The following is a 21,615-nucleotide window of genomic DNA, read 5'->3' on the forward strand; positions in this document are numbered from 1 at the left end:
TGTCAGACACTGTTCCCCCTCTGTTAAACTAACTTTTTAGAACATACAATTATTATTCAAATTCAATAAATACAAAATTAAATGGCAAAATGTGCAATATTTCACACATCAACTAAAACATCAAAATAATTTTAAAAATGAAACATTCGACTACAGATATATATATATATATATATATATATATATATAATGCATCCCATGCTGTCAGGATGCGTTCCCCCTGTTGTAAATGGTCAAATTTAATGATATCAGCCTGAAAATCACAGGACTTATCTGTTGTGGGGAAAGAAGTCAGCAGTGTGAATTCGAAAGATGTGTGAGCCTCCTTTCATATTGAACAGAGGGGGAACAGTATCTGACAGTAATACTCCAAGCTGTCAGGATGCGTTGCCCCTGTTGTAAATGGTCAAATTTAATGATATCAGCCTGAAAATCACAGGACTTATCTGTTGTGGGGAAACAAGTCAGCAGTATGAATTTGAAAGATGTGTGAGCCTCCTTTAATATTGAACAGAGGGGGAACAGTATCTGACAGTAACACTCCAAGCTGTCAGGATGCGTTCCCCTTATTGTAAATGGTCAAATTTAATGATATCAGCCTGAAAATCACAGGACTTATCTGTTGTGGGGAAAGAAGTCAGCAGTATGAATTTGAAAGATGTGTGAGCCTCCTTTCATATTGAACAGAGGGGGAACAGTATCTGACAGTAATACTCCAAGCTGTCAGGATGTGTTCCCCCTGTTGTAAATGGTCAAATTTAAAGATATCAGCCTGAAAATCACAGGACTTATCTGTTGTGGGGAAAGAAGTCAGCAGTATGAATTCGAAAGATGTGTGAGCCTCCTTTCATATTGAACAGAGGGGGAACAGTATCTGACAGTAATACTCCAAGCTGTCAGGATGCGTTCCCCCTGTTGTAAATGGTCAAATTTAATGATATCAGCCTGAAAATCACAGGACTTATCTGTTGTGGGGAAAGAAGTCAGCAGTGTGAATTTGAAAGATGTGTGAGCCTCCTTTAATATTGAACAGAGGGGGAACAGTATCTGACAGTAACACTCCAAGCTGTCAGGATGCGTTCCCCTTATTGTAAATGGTCAAATTTAATGATATCAGCCTGAAAATCACAGGACTTATCTGTTGTGGGGAAAGAAGTCAGCAGTATGAATTTGAAAGATGTGTGAGCCTCCTTTCATATTGAACAGAGGGGGAACAGTATCTGACAGTAATACTCCAAGCTGTCAGGATGTGTTCCCCCTGTTGTAAATGGTCAAATTTAAAGATATCAGCCTGAAAATCACAGGACTTATCTGTTGTGGGGAAAGAAGTCAGCAGTATGAATTCGAAAGATGTGTGAGCCTCCTTTCATATTGAACAGAGGGGGAACAGTATCTGACAGTAATACTCCAAGCTGTCAGGATGCGTTCCCCCTGTTGTAAATGGTCAAATTTAATGATATCAGCCTGAAAATCACAGGACTTATCTGTTGTGGGGAAAGAAGTCAGCAGTGTGAATTTGAAAGATGTGTGAGCCTCCTTTCATATTGAACAGAGGGGGAACAGTATCTGACAGTAATACTCCAAGCTGTCAGGATGCGTTCCCCCTGTTGTAAATGGTCAAATTTAATGATATCAGCCTGAAAATCACAGGACTTATCTGTTGTGGGGAAAGAAGTCAGCAGTGTGAATTTGAAAGATGTGTGAGCCTCCTTTCATATTGAACAGAGGGGGAACAGTATCTGACAGCAATACTCCAAGCTGTCAGGATGCGTTCCCCCTGTTGTAAATGGTCAAATTTAATGATATCAGCCTGAAAATCACAGGATTTATCTGTTGTGGGGAAACAAGTCGGCAGTATGAATCTGAAATATGCGTGAGCCTCCTTTCATATTGAACAGAGGGGGAACAGTATCTGACAGTAATACTCCAAGCTGTCAGTATGCATTCCCCCTGTTGTAAATGGTCAAATATAATGATATCAGCCTGAAAATCACAGGATTTATCTGTTGTGGGGAAAGAAGTCAGCAGTATGAATTTGAAAGATGTGTGAGCCTCCTTTCATATTGAACAGAGGGGGAACAGTATCTGACAGTAATACTCCAAGCTGTCAGGATGTGTTCCCCCTGTTGTAAATGGTCAAATTTAAAGATATCAGCCTGAAAATCACAGGACTTATCTGTTGTGGGGAAAGAAGTCAGCAGTGTGAATTTGAAAGATGTGTGAGCCTCCTTTCATATTGAACAGAGGGGGAACAATATCTGACAGCAATACTCCAAGCTGTCAGGATGTGCTTTACCTGCTATAATGGAGCTGGATTCAAGACAAATATGATAAAATAGCGATTTATATTTAGCCTATAAATGAATGAGCATTCTTCCAAAAGTCCATAATATTCAAAATGAAAAGTCTCTCACAAATATAATATTTTTTATTGATAGAAATAACAGTAGTTGGTTGTGTTAATAAAGACATAAAAACACAAACACATGTGCTGTTGTCCCAGTTTAAAAATATAACTAGACAGTCATGAAATTTGGATTTCACTTCTACAATTCAACATCTTCAGATAAAACTTGCTAACAAAAGTCAGTTTTGAACCTTAGCTCTCTCCACAGTGCCTCTGTAGCACGAGCACAACAGCTTGGGGGCGAGCTTTTTGTGAACGCGCGCTTCCTTCGCCCTTCGGGCCATTTCGGAAGGGGGCGGGACTAGGGGAAACGCATCTCGAGGAGGAAATAGAGCTCGTACCATGGATGGCTCGTACCAGCAGGTGTCGTCCCAATGTAGGTATCCCCGACAGAAACTGGCTCCCCTGACCGCGGGAGCGCGCATTCATTCAGCGAAGTCGGAAACAGCGCTGTGCTTGCTTTCACCCAAGTAAATTAAAACTAACAACAATTGCATTGTTTGATTCAGTGTTCTGGTGTTGTAATTATCTACGAGGTTTTGCAACATGGCCCACCCATCAAAATAAATGCTTTTATTCTCTTGTACGTCGTAACGTCGTACTACGTACTGAACGGAAAAACCAAGGCAATAATTTCCTCATGAGATTGACATATAACACGCTGTAATTCAAGTCCTGGTATGGAATTTGTAGAACTAAATAAACGTCGATAGCCAAAATCAAGATCACTGTGATTGTTTTCTGGCTTCAATTACGTGTATTAAATCTACTTCACTCGAAATGTACTATAATGGACAGATGAAGCCTGACCTTTGAATGATTTATTTTATGTGTACTTCAGATACTACTCTATAACCTCTGTGATTATGAACAAGTTTCTTCTCTTCTAGCCAAAGATATGGGGGGGAGACCCTCCCGCGGCCATTGGAAACAGTTTCTGTTGGGGATACCTACATTGGCAAGACACCGGCCAGATGTTGTAGTAGAGCGAAGTGCCCACGCTGGGGCATGTGGTCTGACCAGTGTTTTGAATAGATGGGTGCATTGAATCAGATGCGGGCTGCAACAGGAAGCCCCTCCTCCTCCTCCGTGACCTCCGGAGAAGGGGGGTCAAATGGGACAATTTGGGTAGATTGAAAACGAGGCGCACTGCAACGTTCTGGATACGTTGCAATGGTTTAGTCGCAGAGGCTGGGAGTCCAGCCAAGAGTGAGTTGCAGTAGTCCAGGCGGGAGATGACCAGCATTTGGACCAGGAGTTGCGTTGCGTCCTTTGTGAGGAAAGACCGGATCCTGCGGATGTTGTAGAGGGCAAATCTGCAGGATCGGGCCACACGGGGGTGGCGGGTGCAGGATAGTCCGTCGTTGAGGATTCCACCCAGGTTCCTCGCAGCCAATGAAGGCAATACTGTGACGTCCTCGACAGTGACTGACAGGTCCATGTGAGGGCAGTCTTTCCCGGGATGAAGAGGAGTTCAATTTTACTAAGGTTGAGCTTGAGATGATGCACAGTTGTCCAAGAGGAGATGTCTGCCAGACATTCCGAGATGTGTGTTGCAACGTGGGTATCGGAGGATGGGGGAAAAGAGAGGAACAGTTGGGTGTTGTCAGCATAACAGTGGTAAGAGAATCCATGTGATGTGATTGCAGAACCTAATGATCTAGTGTATAGTGAAAACAGAAGTGGTCCTAGTACTGAGCCTTGAGGGACACCTGTTTCCAGAAAGCAGGGTTTCGACAGGGAGCCATTCCACATGACCTGAAAGGTGCGATTTGTCAGGTATGATGTTAACCAGCTTAGAGCAGAATCAGCGATGCCAAGTTTGGCCAGAGTGGAGAGGAGGATTTGGTGGTTGACTGTGTCAAACGCAGCGGATAAGTCAAGGTGGGCTGACGAGTGGGACGGAGCAACTTAGTCACTGTGAGGAGGGCCGTCTCAGTGGAGTGAGCGGTCCTGAAGCCTTGGGTTCTTTTTCTTTAAAACCTGAATAAAAAGACATCAAAAACAGAAAACACTTAAAATACTCAATTTAGCTTGAAATTCCCATAAAGGTGGAAATTAGGTAACATAATTGTAGGGTAAGGGTAAAATCTGAAGAAGCAGAGGGTGAGATATCTTGACTTTTAGTCCCTAGTGTGAACTGAATCCTACATTTCTTCTCTCCCCTCACCTATGTTTTGACTGTGAAATATCTCAGCAATTCTGGCAAGACCTAGGGTCTAATTTTTTTAGCTGATATATGATCAACATCATCAGTCTACATGCAAAATTCTCAATTCACAAACAGAAATTTGATAAATCTCTTCCGAAATTTTCACCTTTTCTTCTAATATCCCTCAATTTCATAATTAACAAAAAGTGTACATTTCTGAGTAATTATGAAACTTTTTTTCCGTGAAACCTCTCGCAGTACAACTGGTCAAAAACTCCAATTTACCACACAATTTAAGGTTGGGTAGCCTTTTCAAAGAGGCAAAAATGTTACCATCCTACCTCTGGAGTCGTGGATCCGCTGTGGAATTTCAAGAACTCCTCTAAGACCGATCCCTTAGTCCTATTGGTGTAGGAGTTGAAGACTTGACGATGTGATTGTTTAACCTTTTTGCATATTTTGATGTGCACCTCTAATCTTCCGCATGCAAACTTCCTGTTGCAGATTCTGCAAGGAACAAGTTTGGGGCTGACGTCAGTGCTCTCTGTAAGACTGAGCTCCCCCTGCTCTGGTACATCTGAATGAGAAGGGCTAGAGACTGGTGGAAGCCGTGGTTCACCGGACTGGTTCCTTTCTGCAACTCTGCGGTTTTCTGTTGCAGCTCGATGAGAAATTTTCTGTTGACTCATTTGAGGCATGTCTCGTTCATCCTCTGAACCATACATCTCTTTACATGTCCTGTCCCTGTATTTCTGATCTCTTGTCTTGTCTCTTTCTTTTGCTTTCACACCTGTCTCTCCCCATATGCCATTATCTTTTTCATGCCCTCCTTTTCCTCTGGTGTGCTCTTTCACATTTTCCCACCTCGATTTGATTGGCTCTCCACTCACGTCTTGCCCATGAACTGTGATCTCATGAGTTCCCCTTTGTCCTTTTCTTTGCGACTGGGGACTGTATGAAACTTCTGTTTCTCTTTTTTTCCATCTGGCCCTTTCTTCTTCATGTGTATTCCTCATTATGTCCTCATTTCTCTGATCTTGCCTCTTCCTAAGTTGTTTAACATCCTCATGTCTTTTTTCTTGCTTCATCATTGCTCTGCCTCTAACTGGTTCTCTTCTCTTCTGGTCATCACCTGCAGCAGCGTCAACACTATCTTTCTGGATTTTTTGTGTTATTGTTTCCTCTAGCCTCCACAGCTTCTCCTGTAGCAACAGCTTTTTTGCATGAATTTCTTTGTCCATCTGCTGTTCTAGTTTGGACTGTCTGTGAAAGTCTGTTCTCGGATGCTGGGATGCCGCGGTCTCTCTGGTGCCACTTGAATGATGTTCTCTGGTTCTTGGTTCTTTTGTAATACTGCATTTTTCAATATCATACAGATCAAGTGAGGCATGTGTCCTGGGGTTGTGAGGTCTAATAGTCACAGGCTTGTTTGGAAATGGCAGGTCAACTTCACCTGCTCTCCTACCAGGTACAGTACCCTGTTGTGCTCGAGTATTGACATCGCCATGTTTTTTTCTTGCAATGTTGGTCTTCCCTTTAGGACTTTGTCCTCTTCTTGTGTATGTGCTCATGACTTAATCAGCTGCTGAAGATCTTGTCTTTGCGGATGAATCGTTGTTGTGTAAATCTTTGTGCAAGACACCTGAGCACTAAGCACCAGCCACCAAGGGGTTTTCCTGTATATTTTCTAGAAATAAAAAGAAGAAAAATAAAGTAAGGTTTTAAGAGAAAAGGGTTGAGGGAACAAAGCTGGTATCTGCAGAGTATAACTATTGTTACACTATTGTTATATAATTGTTACTAAGAGCTCAGGTGCGACTTAATCGACTTTGAGCACAGGTCAGTCTTAAGTTACTCAAGTATTTCCATGTAATAAGTCTTGAGACTAAAAGAAAATTAAATTCAAGTCAAATTCCAAGTCCTCAGGTTGAACTTGACAATTTAAGGAGAAATCAAGACCAACTTACTTGTTCTGTGTCTTTCGACCAAATCACAGCTCAGTTGTCATGTAACAGTTTGCACCATTCTGACCACTTTTGGGACTTCTCGTCCATCTTCCTTCCTTAGTTCTTTCCTTCTGGCTTCAGGATATGTAAGTCAGTGAACCTTAAGAGGAAATTGGTTTGCCAGTTGTTGAATGAACTGCCAAGCTCACTTTTTATGCCAATAGAGATGAGAAAGCTTCTCACTTACTGACTGACTTCCGAATTAAAGTGACCTTGAGTTTAGCTTGCTACAAACAAACATCCACTCGGAGAGGAAAAACCGTTGCAAATCATTTCCCCCGTGTTTACATCGGTTGCCTAGAAACAAGCCGAGGCTCCTCGGGTGTTCTCCCTGACTGGTCCGACGAGCAACACTTCCTTAAGCGAAGTTCCCTTTATGTGTTTGAATCGAGATCCTTCGGAGCAGCGCTGTGTGTTCCCTCCCACGGCTTTTAAACAATATTCAGGTGAATAATAATTCCGACAGTGAGCTATCGTGTATTCATAAAGCATGACTACGAAGCTACGCGTGTTAATAATCTGGGTTTCAAATGATGTGAGCAGAAACAGGTCATGTTAGCTTAGCGTGTGGTAGCCGTAGCCCAAGCGATGCATGGTGGGTCCCTGAAATAGACAAGTGTTGTCTTATTTCTCCTTTTCTAGGTCCACTATGTCCAACGAGGATCTAATTTCAGTGGACTATGAAATATTTGGCAGAGTGCAAGGTGTATTTTTCCGGAAATACACTCAAGTGAGTTTCACTGTGATATAACTTAAGCTTTATGAGCTAAAGTTATTATCTTTTTTGTTTGACATGAAGATCTTAGCTCCAGGTTCACTCTCTAGCTTTCTGTGGAGCTTTTAACATCTTCTATAGCTTCTCACTGTATTGTGGATCCATTATCATCAATTCAGTTAATTAAAATGAATGATGATGAAAACTGAGTGAAGCTCAGAAGCTACTTAAGTTGACCTTGATACAAGATTTATTTTCAAACTATCATTTATAAGGTGCTGTCTTTTAGCTTTAACACAAATATTTCATTCATGTAGGTTGGAAAATGACAACCAGTCTCTTAACATTGTCTTAACAAGGCCCATCCTGACCACATCTCACTAATATATATCCCATATTCTCCCTCAGTTGCCTCTGCTGTCTTCTAATTCACAGTGTTTCATTTTCCAGGCAGAAGGGAGAAAGCTTGGCCTGGTTGGATGGGTCCAAAACACAGGCGCAGGAACTGTTCAGGGGCAGCTACAAGGCCCATGCAGCAAAGTGAAAGAAATGCAAGAATGGCTGAAATCCACCGGCAGCCCCAAGTCCAACATAACCAAGGCAGAGTTTAACAACGAGAAAACACTCAATAGCCTGGAACACTCCTCTTTTACCATTGTAAAGTAAAATAACCCATGTGTTGTGCCTGTAATACTACATAGAAGCAGATGTTTTATTTATTTTGTGTATTTTATTGGTTGAACTGCAACTCATATGATTAATGTAAAATATTTGTTTATGTCAGGTGTCCTAACATCTACAATATGTGGAATCACATGAACAAATTAAAATTCCTTTCAGTTGGTGTCACATTGCTTGAATTTTATTGTACTCACTGCAGTAAAGTAATAGTTTTATCAGATGAAACAGAGACCTTGGCTGTCAGGAACATACACTTGAACATTTAGATGAACATGATTGAGTGGTATTCAGGGGTGAGCATATTATTTGAGACTTAATCTGTTCAAAGGGGACATTTCGCAACAAACCAGAGTCCAGCAAACATCTTACTGTGCAAGAAAGCAATGGTTTGACATTGAAATCTGTCACTGCTGTCGTCATCAGCCTCCACAGACTGACTGAAGGAGTCTGAAAGGATCCTGGTGAATCACTAAATTCTAATCAGAATGCTTCTGCCCTCCTTTGGCAAGGACTGAGCTCCACAGGTTGCAGTGGAAAAACAGACAAAATAAGCAAAGATGTACAATCAATTTATCCTCAATTAGTGTTAATATGATTAATCAGAAATACTTGTAAAGAATGTCACAGAACTAGATTTGCCGAGACGTGGAGGAGGAAAAGAAAAGAGGTGATAGTAACTAGACCCAGATTGTAAATACTGTATGTACCTTTCTTCTTCTTTTTGAACTTCTTATTTCTTTTTATCAAGTGCAATCGTTCAGTGCAGTCAAGTTAAGAGGCACAGCTCAGGCATAAAGGTATAAGATTTCAGCATCTTTTCATTGTCCTTATTCAGTTCTCACAAGGGTCGGGGGAGAAAAAAACCTTGAGAGTATAGATGAATAGTCATATTCCAAAACAAATGTAACAGAAATATGTGATGGAGATGAATATATTGGCTTGTTTTATGTTGGAAAGAAAAGAGCAGTCAATAAAGATAAAGTATGAGCAAAAGTAAAGTAATAGCGTATTATTTAATTCATTTAACACATTTAACTTGAAAGTACAAGGATCATTTTACATGTTTGTGCTGTTAATGAAGCACATGAAGTAGCAGACTCCGGACGCTAGGTGGCGGTATGCGCGTTAAAAGCAGGTTGCCAACGTTCGGCAGGATACGACGGTTGTAGTTCGGTCCGTCACACCAGAAGAGGGCGCTGTTAGCTTCGGCTCGTAGCTGCTACGCTCATCTCTTGTTGCTTCACGTTGACTGTAAACAGCAGCTAGGTTTGATTTTAGCATGTATTTTGATTCTTTGCTCTAAAAAATGATATTCAACGAGCTCCGCGCCCCACTTTTCTGGACGAGTCACAGACAAACACACAAAGTAGAAATCCATAGAACTGGCTAGCGTTAAGCTAATGTGACTGGACGTTAACTAGCAGGGGGTCATTTTAAGCCAGTTTACTCTCTTACTACTGTGTTTCCGGTCATGCCAGGTGAAGTGCAGTGAATTTAATGAGCACAATGATCAAGTGTTTGCCTAAAGAGGTTCAGGGGAAACTCCGCTCGGGTGTCGCTATCCCCTCGCTTCAGCAGTGCGTAGAGGAGCTTATACTAAACAGCATTGATGCAGAGGCGACCTGTGTTGGGGTCAGGGTGGACATGGAGGCGTTCAAAGTCCAGGTAATCGACAACGGTGCTGGGATGAACGCTGAGGACGTGGAGTGCGTGGGGAACAGATACTACACAAGCAAATGCAGCTCTGTTGAAGACCTGGATGACCTCAGGTGGTATGGTTTCAGAGGGGAAGCCCTGGCAAGTGTGGTTTCTCTGGCCACACTTGTTGAAATATCATCCCGCGCCAGATCGTCAGTGAAAACCCACGTCAAAATCTTCAAGAATGGCAAGGGCATGGATGTATTTGAAGCAGAGACTGCACGACCCTCTGCAGGGACAACTGTTGTCATCTGTAACTTCTTCCACAACATGCCAGTCCGGAGGAAGAGGATGGACGCTGTGCTTGAGCGTGAGAGGATCAGACACAGAGTGGAGGCTATTTCTCTGATGCATCCCTCTGTGTCTTTCACCCTGAAGAATGACTGCACAGGAGCCATGATGGTGCAGCTTTCTAAAGCTAAAAACACCTACTACAGGTTTGTTCAGATACACGGCCTCGGTCGAGCACAGAAGCTTGGAGAAATCAGCCACATGCATGGACAGTTCGAAGTGATCGGTCACATTGGCAGAGAGGGCCACTACAATAACAGCTTACAGTTCCTGTATGTAAATGACAGACTGCTCCTGAAAACACGGATACACAAACTACTGAACTTCCTCCTACGCAGGCTGAGCAGTTCAAATCAGAGAAATGACAGTCCAGAGAGGCAGTCTGCCATCAGGAGTCCAAAGCACAAACGGAGCCAAGATCTGCATGGAGTATACATCATAAATATCAAATGCTCTTACTCAGAGTATGACATATGTCTTGAGCCTGCCAAAACTCTAATAGAGTTCAAAGATTGGGATGGTATTTTGCTCTGTATAGAAGAGGCAGTGAAAACTTTCCTCAGCAGAGAGAACTTGGTGGCGGTGCTTTCTCAAGATTACTTGGACGATGTGTCTCCCCAATTGTTTTGCACTGACAATACAGACCAAGATGGTCGCAATAGTGGCAATGGTGACCAGGCAACTAGCAGTGCTCCCACACTAGATTTCAGTATTGGAATGAAACTGGCATCTCATTCTGTTCATCGTAAGTGCAAAGATGACACTGTGCGTGAGAACAGCGTTTGCCAGGAGTCTGAGCTGACGGAGACTGAACAACAGGGGCAAAAAAATGAGTTGGAAAAGATGAATAGCATAAACAGAGAATGTAGAGAAGAGCCGCCATGTCATTTAGCTCGACTGGAACCTGCCTCTGATGATGACGTTACTGAAAAAGGGGGCCCAACATTCAGTGTAGCTCGGGAAGGCTCTCAAATTTTATGCACCGGTACGTCAAGTTCCATCAAACTATTAGCAACTGAAAAACTGGAACTTTTAAAAGAAATTGAGACAAGATTAAACAGTACTACCTCAACCAGCAATGAGACTTCACAAGACGGCATCACTCAAGAAATTCAGCCTGATTTAAACTGTATTGAGCATGTTTTACCAGACTGCCAGGGTACAGACGGAAACAAACAGACTTTAGTAAGTAACAGAAAGATCCGACTGTCCGATCCATACATTCATGAAAGTCTACAGACAGAGGAGGGCTCCCAAATCAACAAGTCAGTATTTCAGGAGCAAATTTTAGCACAGAAATGTGAAGAGAGATCTTTTGCATCAAAACGCAAAATCTCACTGGATGCAGGCCAAGACATAACTTGTCACAAACTCTTCAAAGATTCGGCTCCTGTGATTCCCTCGAAGATTCCCAGAAGTGTAACTTGTCCAAAGTTGTCTTTATGTAAAGAGTCTGGATCTCTTGAGAAGTTTAGAAGAGTGTACGGTAAATCTGATGAACTGAAGTTACCCTCTCAAGAGACTCGTCAAGAGAATAATACTCGACTCCCACAGACAGACAGCCTCCAAAGCCCACCAACCCTCTCAGCTTTCACAAACGTGAAACCAAAGTCGGTACAGAATAGAGGCAAAAAATCATTGGCAGCTAAACTCTGCATTTTGAAACAACATAGGACAGACAATTCAAAAGTGTTACCACATCTGTCCAGGACGTCATCACAGGACAATACCTGTCTCACTGGGGGTACTGATGGCATCCAAGACGGCAATAACAATGAGGATCACTGTGATACTGCACTGAATCCAGAGCCAGTCCCACTTTGTAGTACAGATCCTCAGCTGGCTGAGAGGGAGGAGGTTGCAGCATCAGGAGACTGGATTCATCACTACGACACATCTGTGGGAAAGACGGTGTACATAAACAAAGTGACTGGGCTCAGCCGGTACGAGGACCTGCCTACTGAAGAAACACAAGTGCGCTGTACGTCTGATGTCACCAATATGGCAGTTAGTGTCATCTCTGAAATGGGTGAGATAACAGTTTCTCTGTGCTTATCATTCTAGTTTTATTGTTGACATGATTGTTAAATACTATGTTGTTCATGTTTCTTAAACTGTAGGGATGGAATACAGGTGTTACCCGTTTCAATTGGATCTAGTGTTGCCCTTCCTACCTAAATCCAGGACAGACAGAGTGATTAGTTCAGGGCTTGATGACCGAGGTACCTCACAGACAGATCAGACTGTAGACTGTAGGGTGCCTAAAACACACAAAGTATATGAAATAAATACTTGCTTGTCTGTCTTACAGATGGCAGCGATGAGAGCTCCAACTCCCTTACGTCATTGTATTCAAAATGGAAAAACCCAGTGTTTGTCCGGCCTCCTGAGGTAAACAACACAATGTGTTGTCTGTTATAACGTATAGCGTTCAGATTTTAAGCTGTTTTATTGATGCATTTTGAACTCTCCTGTGCCGACAGGTTGGAGTGGACATATCAAGTGGGCAAGCTGACAGTCTGGCCGTCAAGATCCACAACATCCTGTTTCCATACCGCTTTTCTAAGGCCATGATTCAGTCAATGAAGGCAAATTTATCTTTAGTTTTCCTTTTGAATGTTCTGATAAAATGTTCTTAAAATGCTCCAGCCATTTCCCCTTTATTGATGCCATGAAGTAATTGCTATTTAAATACCTGTAGGTCATTCATCAAGTGGATAAGAAGTTTCTTGCATGTCTCATCAATACAAGAGATGAAGAGCCCGCCGCACTTTCTGAAACTGAAGGTACTGACTGGAATATTACAGTTTTGTCATTCGTTGTTGTATCAACATCTCAAGCATTTTATATTGAAACCCAGGAAACCTTCTAGTGCTGGTGGATCAACACGCTGCGCATGAGAGAGTTCGACTGGAAAATCTAGTTGCAGGTAAAACAAAATTAACGTGCGATGAACGGTGTTAATACTGAGAATGAAATGTAAAATCAATAATGCTGTTGTTGGGACCACAATGTGATGCTAGAGTCATACAGTAACTGTATGTCCTGTCATAGATTCCTATGAGGATGACCCGGATGCACCAGGTGAGAGACGTCTGTGTTCATCAACCATTTTGCCACCTCTTGAGATCAGTGTAACCGAAGAGGAGCTCAGGCTGCTTAGGTTAGTTTTCTCTATGACCATCGTTTTCAAAACGTTCGGTATCTATTGTTGCCACTAGCACAGCTCGGGTGAAGATATATCACTAATTCAGCCTCTGTTTTTTGAGGCAAGAATGCTGCCAATTTAAGAGGAATTATCTGAATTTTTTTACTTTTGTGGGACATGTTTGTTTCTGGATCCACAGCCTGTATGTGTTGGTGAAGGTGTTTAGAATGCACCAGTGTTTTTTTACTTTGGTGTGATCTGTGGTGGTATTGTCATTACTTGATGGACTGCACTTGGCCCTACACTGGTTGAGGTTTCAGAGCCAGCTGTCTGCTATATTCAACAGCCGAGACACCCTTCAGCAGATTTTGGCAATGAGGTGAAGGATGATAGCAATATAGATGACAGAAAGGGTTGGTGCAGTGACGCAGCCTCATTTCACCTCTGTCTCAACCTAGAGCTGTTATGAGCATTTTGGCTCATATGCCGTCATTCAGTAGCGTCAGTACTCTGGAGCAATAATATAGCTTACACTGTCAGATGCATTAGTTAAATATCCGTAGGTTTTTGTGCAAAAATTGTGTTTTTCTCACTGTGTTTTCTTTAAACTGTCAAAGAAGCATGTACATATTCAGACAGTGGAAGGAGTCATTTTGTAGGAACATTTGAAAACACTTTGCCTGATTTGGACAGATTATGGCTCTGCAACACAACTATCTGCCTTGTTTCTCCTCTCGATTATAGTTACAGAAAAGATGTCCTGTGGCTCAGATCACTTTGTGATTCAGATTTCCTGATCTGACGCACACAGTCAGTTGCTCTGAAGCCTGTTGTCATACTTTTATTAAAATTTTCTAAACCAGAATGAACCCTTACATTTTGTTACTTCAATTTTTGACAAACAGCACCACACAACTTTTCTTTATTGCTCTTTAAAGCCTTAACTGCAGGTTACTAACCAGTTGATTTCATGTCATGCACATTATTACAATGGCATTATTGTTATAATTGTATTGCTTATGTATTGTGGACCCTTTCTCTTCCAGGTCTTGTCAGCCACATTTGCGGAGTTTGGGCCTAGAAGTGAAGTTCTCGCAAGCAGCGGATCCAAAAGTCTTTGTCGGGAAGGTACCGCTGTGCTTTATGGAAAAGGAGAGTAATGAGCTCAGGCGGGGGAGACAATCTGTTATCAAGCCGATTGTTGAGGTAAGACTTCTGAAACCTCCATTTTAAGAAACATCTATTGTATTTGTGACTTAAGTTTACCCTTTTGCTTTTTTTCTATAACCACACATCAGGAATATCTTCGAGAGCAGATTGAGGTAAGCTTTGAAGTGTGATTCTAGCACCTAAACCTCTGTGTGGGGAAATGACCTCAATAATCAATAAATGCTATCCTTTCTTACTCTTTGTCTCAGTTACTTCGCTCAACTGGTAGAGTGAAAGGAACTCTGCCTCTCACTGTTCTGAAGGTGCTAGCCTCCCTAGCATGCCACGGTAAGGTTAAATGACTTTTCTCTATCCTTTAGTTTATTTTAATGTGCAATGCTGATTCAGTTAATCACAATTTCACACTAAAATCTTCATACAAGTCACAGTATACATGTGTGCATTAAACAGGTGCCATCAAATTCAATGACAGCCTGAGCAGAGATGAATGCTGCAGCTTGGTGGCATCCTTGTCCTCCTGCCAGCTTCCCTTCCAGTGCGCCCATGGCCGCCCATCCATCGCTCCTTTAGTAGACATCCTCCATTTGGACAAAGACCAGAAGGTACCAAGAGGAAGTAGCACATCTGACTTTGTATTAAGTGTAGTATTCACTCATTGAATACAGTAATCGGGTTGTGACTAAGCATTCTTGTCCCTGCAGGAATTACAGAAACCCAACCTCCAAAAGCTGAGAAGAATGTATAAAGCATGGGAACTATTTGGAAATACATAAGTCGGTGTGTATTTTATTTTAAATGTGTATTTCATAATTTCAAGTAACTCCTAAGAATCCCCCTGTCAAATTCCCCCAAAGCCCTTTGACCTATACCTTTTTGTTTTAAACTAAAACAGCTGTACATTCACAGGAATAAATATGTCAGAAATGAATAACATTTAGTTTTGTAAGAAGAGAGAAGAGGAAATACTAAAATAAAAGTGAATATTGATGTAATGTGATGCATCATCAGAAAAATAACAAATTCTGACACATTGAAGTAAATGTTCCCAAAGCAGTGCAGTCCACTTGATGATCGTGCTGTATCCCTCAGGTCGTGCTGGCAAAACGTCTTCACTCAATCAACTTCTTTCTCCTGAAGAATCGTCTCAAGTAGAACACTTGCCCTATGGCCAGTGCACTCAAACAGCTCATGGAGATGATGTTGATGAACAGCACTCGGGTGTTGGTGGAAGCTGTTCGAGATAGAAAATAGCACTAAAATATTGTCACAATGGTCAAAAGATTTTCTACACGACGAGCTATGGATTAAACAGTTTAAACATTTAAGCTCGTTCTTCTTCTGGCCACACAGCAGGTGATTTTCATCTGTTGTTCACGGCAAAACACCTTATATGGCATCACATATAGGGATGTGGCCAAAAGACAAAACAGTGCAGCTGAAATTTCCCTTAAGCAATTACTTACAGTGTACATATACACCAAACAAACAATTTACCATTTGTTTGTTCCATCTCTGTCCCTCGCTTCTTCATGTAGTCAAAGTCATCTGCAATGGACTGTGATAGATGCTCTAAAATTTTCAGCTTTGCTTCAAGGGGGGTCATTTTCTCCACACCTGCAATCTGACAAAGAGGTCGCAAGAGTAATATTTATTGACATGCGTCATCTTTCTTTCTGCTGTCACCAAGGTCACCATGCATTAAATTATCAGCCATAGTCTAAATTTATGGTACGGTTTTAAAGAATCACAAAAAGTTCACCAAAAAATTAAAATACAGTAATTATCTGCTCATCACCATGCCGGTGGAAAGACCGGTGATGTTTCATATTAGTCTACAAAACATTTGTGGAGCTTCACAGCAAAACAGCGTTGCAGTGTTCTGAACAACTGAAAGAAAAATGGCTCCATACTGTTTTGCTGTGAAGCTCCAGAAATGTTTTATGGACTATGAAACTTCACTGGACTTTCCCTCTACATGGGGGTGAGTAGATAATGACTGAATTTTCATTTTTGGGTTAATTGTTCCTTTAAGACGGTCCCTCACCTCCTCATAGTTCTCTGCTTCCACGCCATGCTTCATGTTCAGTGTGACCAGTCGGTCTGGGATCCTCCCACCGCCTATGACAAGCATAAATAGCTCATTAGTTATTCACAGAAAACAATTAGGAGTTTGCATCACTTGAATCACATCATCATGTATCTTCGGCCTCCATGTTCGGCCACCAGTAGTTTATGTACTCTTTATCCATTTGAGTTGGAATATTCCTTCTATGATTAATAGTCAATTGGAAAAAATAGATTGCATGTCTTTCATATTATTTTAAGTTACTGTACATATTTTTTTAGAACGTTCACTCACCCATTGGCGCTGTGCTGTGAAAGCAAATGTCAAACTGGTCGTGATTTTCTGTCGTGAATGAAAATTTCCCTCTTGTGACGTTCTCCTTAGTGAACAGCAGGAAGCCAGCAGCATCAGTGATCTGAGGAAAGAGTTAACACAGGGGTCTGTCACTATCTCAACTCAGTGGATACAAAGTGAAAAGTCCTTTTGGAGTAAATTAGGTAAATTACTAACATCTTGATATGAGGCTAGACCAGCAACATCAGGATTAGTTTAATTCCTGTCTTCCTGTCTTTAAGTCTGCAAAACCAATAAAATGACACAAAGTTCTCTTAAGATATGGTATTAGACTGCTCATAATGAAGAGGTATTTTAAAATGTCTTCAGTTTTTTGGTGCTAACTTCATGAGATGTTTTCCACAAAACATTTTTATTTTATTTTTATATTGTATTGTATTTCTGACATCTCCAGAAATCTCAAATTATTAAAAAAAGAGACTTTGTGATGCAGGATACAATTACCCTTTGTAAAATAAAAGCTTGATTTTACCCTTTTTATTTCCCCCCAATTAATAAAAGTAAAACACGGTGGGAGTATTTACAAGAATGTCAATTTATTGCAGGATGAGCTAATGTCTTATTTTATTAATCTTGCATTTCTTACATGAGAAGTCTGTAGAAAGTTTGCCATATGTTACACGTGCGACACGTTCACGTACCTTCAAATTAGTTGTAGTTTCTGTCTCCTCGCTGACTTCATACTCGCCTGTGACCAGCACATTTTTGTGGATGTCTTCTTGCAGACATTTCACAGTGCGGACCGGCAGGTAGAACTGAATAGCAGACGCCAGGTCCAACAGGACCGGTACCAGCAGGAAAACGCAGAGTCTAGACATGTCGCCAATCCCTTGTTGTGATGGGAGCGAAGGATGATGATGATGCTCCCGTCAAACGCATCCAGCTCCCCCCGCCCCTCCCCTCATGTCCCTCCTCCCTCCAGTTCCGGGTCGTGACACGTGACTTCTCCGCCCCCACATGTCCGACCCTCTCCTCCTCACCACCTCCTCCTCCCCAAGTAAACAATTCAGCATCATTTCATTATGTCTGCTAACAGCTCTCGATGCTTATCTTTGAAAAAAGGCAGTCCTGAAGAGCTGAGCTCACTGAGAGGGCGGCCAGACGGCTGAGTTAGAGATGAAATGGGGGGGAGGAAATTAATTTTAGTCTGAGTTTATCTGTCAGCAGATTAAATATGTAGGCTATAGTCGACATATTAGCTGTATTTTCTTTTCTTAAAAAAAAAAAAAAAAAAAAAGGTCGTGCAAAATGCGTCGACCTTTTTGTAAAACATGTTTTGTTTTATTAAACAAAATCGGTGGATATCGTGTGTTCGTGGATTTTGCCCTTGATTAAATGAATGCAGCAGAACATCAGGTTTTCATCGCACAGGAAGTGGTTACATATGTCTATTTATAAATAGGCTCACGTTTCTCACCCCACATAGCTTTTCTTATGAAGCCGATATTTGTGAATGGGACGTGAAAATGCGCCAAACGCGAGCATTTGTCCTTCTTGTGACGTTGTTGTGATCACATCTAAAAGAAAAATGTTCAAATGTATTTATGGAGGAGCCACACAAGAGGATAAATGTCAAAATAATGCTCTTTTACCCCGAAATGTAGGCCCCGTGTGGCTGTCAGTCTGCTCCCCCCTCCCCCTCGGCGGATGGTACAGTCTTGGTTCATTCATAAAATTCTAGCAGAGCATAAAAGGAGGGGCTTGCATTCTAGTCGTCCAGTTACCAGGTATATACCTGGAGAAAAGACCCGAGCCGCTCTGCTCAGCGGAAGGCCAGAGTCATATTTGTCATTTATCGGGACTCGTGCTTTTTTTCCCCCCTTCCCCCCCTCGTGATGTATCACAACAACCTGACGCCTGACATGGATTCAGTCTCTCCCACCTGCCGGACAGAGTCTCCTGTCGGGACACTGTGCCAGAAGACGCCAGAAGAGGCGAGCTCTCCAGCTTCCTCCTCAGAAAGCAGTGCAAAGGTATGAATGGCTTTGTTGATCATATATTCAACGTGCAGCCCTGGAGGCGCTTCATTTACAAGCAAATTAAACATCCCTCTTTTTTTTTATGCGAGTGTCCTAATGCCTTTTATTCTAACGGTGGGGGGAGGGGGAGGGGGAGGTGGAGCTGATTGATAAGATTTTAATTGACTGTGCGCTTAATTTTTTTTTTTTTCTTTTTTTTCTTTTACGTCATTATTGGTATATTTGATGTTTTTTTGGAGGGGAGCAGAGATCAGTGCAGGTGGTAATGTGGCACAATAGCAGCGTCGGTCGGGTTGTTATGATTCCGACGTCCTGGGACCAAATGTGAGCGTGTCGATGCAGCGGTTCATTGAGAAAAATAAATCCATTCAGGAGACTCCACAGCATCCCTGCGTCAGTGTTGACGTCAGAAACAATGATAAAGTCAAATATTGATCCGAAGAAGGCTATTTCTGGTGGGGTATATTTCAAGAATATCCAACACATGCTGGCTACCCTCTGTTTTAGACCCTTACATAATGATTTATAGGTTTTTATTGATTGCCATCACAATAACCTGAAACCTTTTAATAGCAAAGGGATGGACTTATTTAAAAAAATAAATAAATAAATAAAATCTCTTATAATCCTATTTCCATTTTTTTCAGGAGCTCTGCCAAGAAATGAGCGTTGAAGATACTCCATTTGTTCCAACAGTCACTGCAATTTCCTCTACCCCAGATTTCCAGTGGATGGTCCAGCCTACGATTATTACATCTGTCTCCCCGTCTCTGGGTAGCAAGCAAGCCAATGAACCACAAAGCTCTCACCAGGCAACACCCAAAGAGGGCGGGAATAAGGGAAAAAATGCTGTCAGAAAAGGGAAAACAGAGCAGGTAGGTTTGCTCAGATGAAGTCTACCTGCTATTGGACAGAATAGTCAATAGTGTAAATTTACATATGCCAATCTGAATTCCTTGTGTGCAACGCTGCTATTGTGCATGCTCCTCTGGTGCCGTGTGCTGGCTGTGTGCCTTCCTTAGGCAGTCAATTTATATTCAGGTCACAGCAAGTCTGCAACAATGGTCTATTTTTAGACGCATTGCAGCGAAACATGCTTTTGCCATTCTTCAGAGGGCGTATTGTCAGCGGATGTAGCGGATTAGAGGATGAAATGGCTGGATTCTTCAAGGCAATAACTGAATTATTTCTTTTACATCCCAGCTGTCTCCAGAGGAGGAAGAGAAAAAGAGGATAAGGAGGGAGAGGAATAAAATGGCTGCAGCAAAGTGTCGCAACAGACGGAGGGAACTCACCGACACGCTGCAAACTGTAAGTAAACAGTGATGCATTTACTCAGCTGTCATTTGCACCCACTGTGTGTGTGTTTTCCAATGTGGATGATATTTGGATGTCGCTCTATCCGAAGGAGGCAGACAAGCTGGAGGAGGAAAAAGCAGCCCTGGAGACGGAAATAGCCAACCTCCTCAAAGAGAAAGAGCGGCTTGAATTTATCCTCGCCACACATAAACCCATGTGCCAGATGTCAGATGAGCTGGAGTCTATTTTCCAGGAGCCCACGGGGTCCCCAGAGCTACCGCCCAGTCCAGATGAGGACAGCCTTCCAGACGATGGCACCCAGGAAGCTCCTTCGCTCCAGGACATGGACATCCCCAGTGATCCGTCCACAGCAATCTCTGGGAACTCCAATATCTTGCTGTGTGCCAGCGCTGAAATCAACATCTGCGATCTGGAGCCCTCTCTGGACATTAAGGAAGGGCTACTGGAAAATATGTTACCCAGTTTGGAGGAGAAAACCCCCATGGAGACGGCTCGATCCGTGCCAGACATTGACCTGAGTAGCTCTCTTGGGGTCTCGGACTGGGAGACCCTGTACAAGTCCGTCTCCAGCGACCTGGAGCCTCTCAGCACTCCTGTGGTGACCTCCACCCCCACCTGCAGCAACTACCTGTCTGTGTTCACATTTGGGTGTCCCGAGCTGGACTCACTCACAGAGGGACTAGACAGTCATAAAGGTGGAGGGGGCAAAGCCGAATCAGTTGATTTACTCAACTCTCCAACTCTTTTAGCCTTATAATGTACAGAGGGAAGTGATCTGTGTGATCTCTCTGGTTTTTTCTGTCCTGCAGGTTCCTGACTTTGAAACGATATTGAACAACATATGCCACAGTATGCTGTAACACTTCAAGGAATACATTCATGAAATGTCTCGTGTGTGACTAAACAAACATATAAACTTTCTCCAGATAACATAGCCAACAGATCGATGTAGCTAAAAGCATGGCTGGGACTGAAGTGAAGTTTTGATTTTAAAACGCATGCTGACGAATTCCAAATAATTTTCAGAGCTTATATATATCTGATCTGTTACTAGATCTAAGATGTAATGTGGAATTTAATGTTACAGTATGGTTTTTGTGTTTTGTTGTTAATAGTGTATTGATTGATGTAAATGTTGTATTTACATATTCATCCATGTTGAGTACCTGCATACCTCAATGTCATCGACTGTGGTTTTGACCTCATTGAAAGTTTTCCATGAAAACATCCAGTGCTATATATACTATATATATATCTTATCAAGATGTAACTTATGATTTATTTTTTTACCTTTCAGATTCTTTGTTAAATTTAAAAAACAAGTCAAAATGAGCATTGATTGCTTATCTATGCTGCTGAATAATTACAATAAATCTACATTCAGAGTGGTGTTTGGTGCTGCTGTTTGCAATCTGTTCTGTTGACTTTTTATATTATTGTATGAAATTTAAATTATAATTCTCCAAAGGAAGGCAGAGTTCAGATACGTGCTTTCATTTTTTATAGAATCACTTTCTCACAAAACCTTATAATTGAGAAGCTTGTATATGTTCTGATCCATCCTGTATTTGTGTCGAGACTCACTGTAGGTGAGTGGTCGCACTGTATTTCCAGTGCAGGCCTCCGTCT

At 42.0% G+C, this 21,615-nt stretch overlaps 5 protein-coding genes across 8 annotated transcripts; 3 read left to right on the plus strand and 2 right to left on the minus strand.

Annotated features, from left to right (window-relative positions):
- Nucleotides 1-2,413: 2,413 nt before the first annotated feature.
- On the minus strand, nt 2,414-6,840 carry LOC311273814 (uncharacterized protein). Its single transcript, XM_084381059.1, has 3 exons — nt 6,527-6,840; nt 4,901-6,246; nt 2,414-4,390 (listed from the first exon to the last, which is right to left on the minus strand). The coding sequence occupies exons 2-3, from the start codon at nt 6,128-6,130 to the stop codon at nt 4,343-4,345; spliced, it is 1,278 nt and encodes a 425-aa protein (XP_084237185.1). The 5' UTR covers nt 6,131-6,246; nt 6,527-6,840; the 3' UTR covers nt 2,414-4,342.
- A 74-nt stretch (nt 6,841-6,914) lies between these two features.
- Nucleotides 6,915-8,129, plus strand: acyp1 (acylphosphatase 1, erythrocyte (common) type). Its single transcript, XM_084381062.1, has 3 exons — nt 6,915-7,011; nt 7,208-7,295; nt 7,731-8,129. The coding sequence occupies exons 2-3, from the start codon at nt 7,215-7,217 to the stop codon at nt 7,944-7,946; spliced, it is 297 nt and encodes a 98-aa protein (XP_084237188.1). The 5' UTR covers nt 6,915-7,011; nt 7,208-7,214; the 3' UTR covers nt 7,947-8,129.
- A 1,014-nt stretch (nt 8,130-9,143) lies between these two features.
- Nucleotides 9,144-18,644, plus strand: mlh3 (mutL homolog 3 (E. coli)). Of its 4 annotated transcripts, none has more exons than XM_084382055.1 (13): nt 9,144-11,979; nt 12,071-12,172; nt 12,262-12,341; nt 12,434-12,538; nt 12,652-12,736; nt 12,811-12,879; nt 13,005-13,113; nt 14,145-14,304; nt 14,397-14,420; nt 14,517-14,595; nt 14,719-14,870; nt 14,970-15,045; nt 18,560-18,644. In XM_084382055.1, the coding sequence occupies exons 1-12, from the start codon at nt 9,459-9,461 to the stop codon at nt 15,039-15,041; spliced, it is 3,558 nt and encodes a 1,185-aa protein (XP_084238181.1). In that variant the 5' UTR covers nt 9,144-9,458; the 3' UTR covers nt 15,042-15,045; nt 18,560-18,644. The 4 variants fall into 4 exon arrangements, with proteins under 4 accessions (XP_084238181.1, XP_084238180.1, XP_084238179.1 ...); XM_084382054.1 differs by lacking the exon at nt 18,560-18,644 and adding an exon at nt 15,358-15,480; XM_084382053.1 differs by lacking the exon at nt 18,560-18,644 and having other exon boundaries at nt 14,970-15,326.
- On the minus strand, nt 15,370-17,888 carry LOC311274401 (transmembrane emp24 domain-containing protein 10-like). Its single transcript, XM_084382059.1, has 5 exons — nt 17,329-17,888; nt 16,628-16,748; nt 16,313-16,386; nt 15,763-15,889; nt 15,370-15,499 (listed from the first exon to the last, which is right to left on the minus strand). The coding sequence occupies exons 1-5, from the start codon at nt 17,503-17,505 to the stop codon at nt 15,378-15,380; spliced, it is 621 nt and encodes a 206-aa protein (XP_084238185.1). The 5' UTR covers nt 17,506-17,888; the 3' UTR covers nt 15,370-15,377.
- On the plus strand, nt 17,969-21,376 carry fosaa (v-fos FBJ murine osteosarcoma viral oncogene homolog Aa). Its single transcript, XM_084382057.1, has 4 exons — nt 17,969-18,660; nt 19,314-19,541; nt 19,870-19,977; nt 20,075-21,376. Exons 1-4 carry the CDS (start codon nt 18,523-18,525, stop codon nt 20,741-20,743), a joined length of 1,143 nt encoding a protein of 380 aa, XP_084238183.1. The 5' UTR covers nt 17,969-18,522; the 3' UTR covers nt 20,744-21,376.
- Nucleotides 21,377-21,615: the final 239 nt, after the last annotated feature.

Source organism: Pagrus pagrus, assembly GCF_965226575.1.
Source record: "Pagrus pagrus genome assembly, chromosome: 18".
NCBI lineage: Eukaryota > Metazoa > Chordata > Actinopteri > Spariformes > Sparidae > Pagrus > Pagrus pagrus.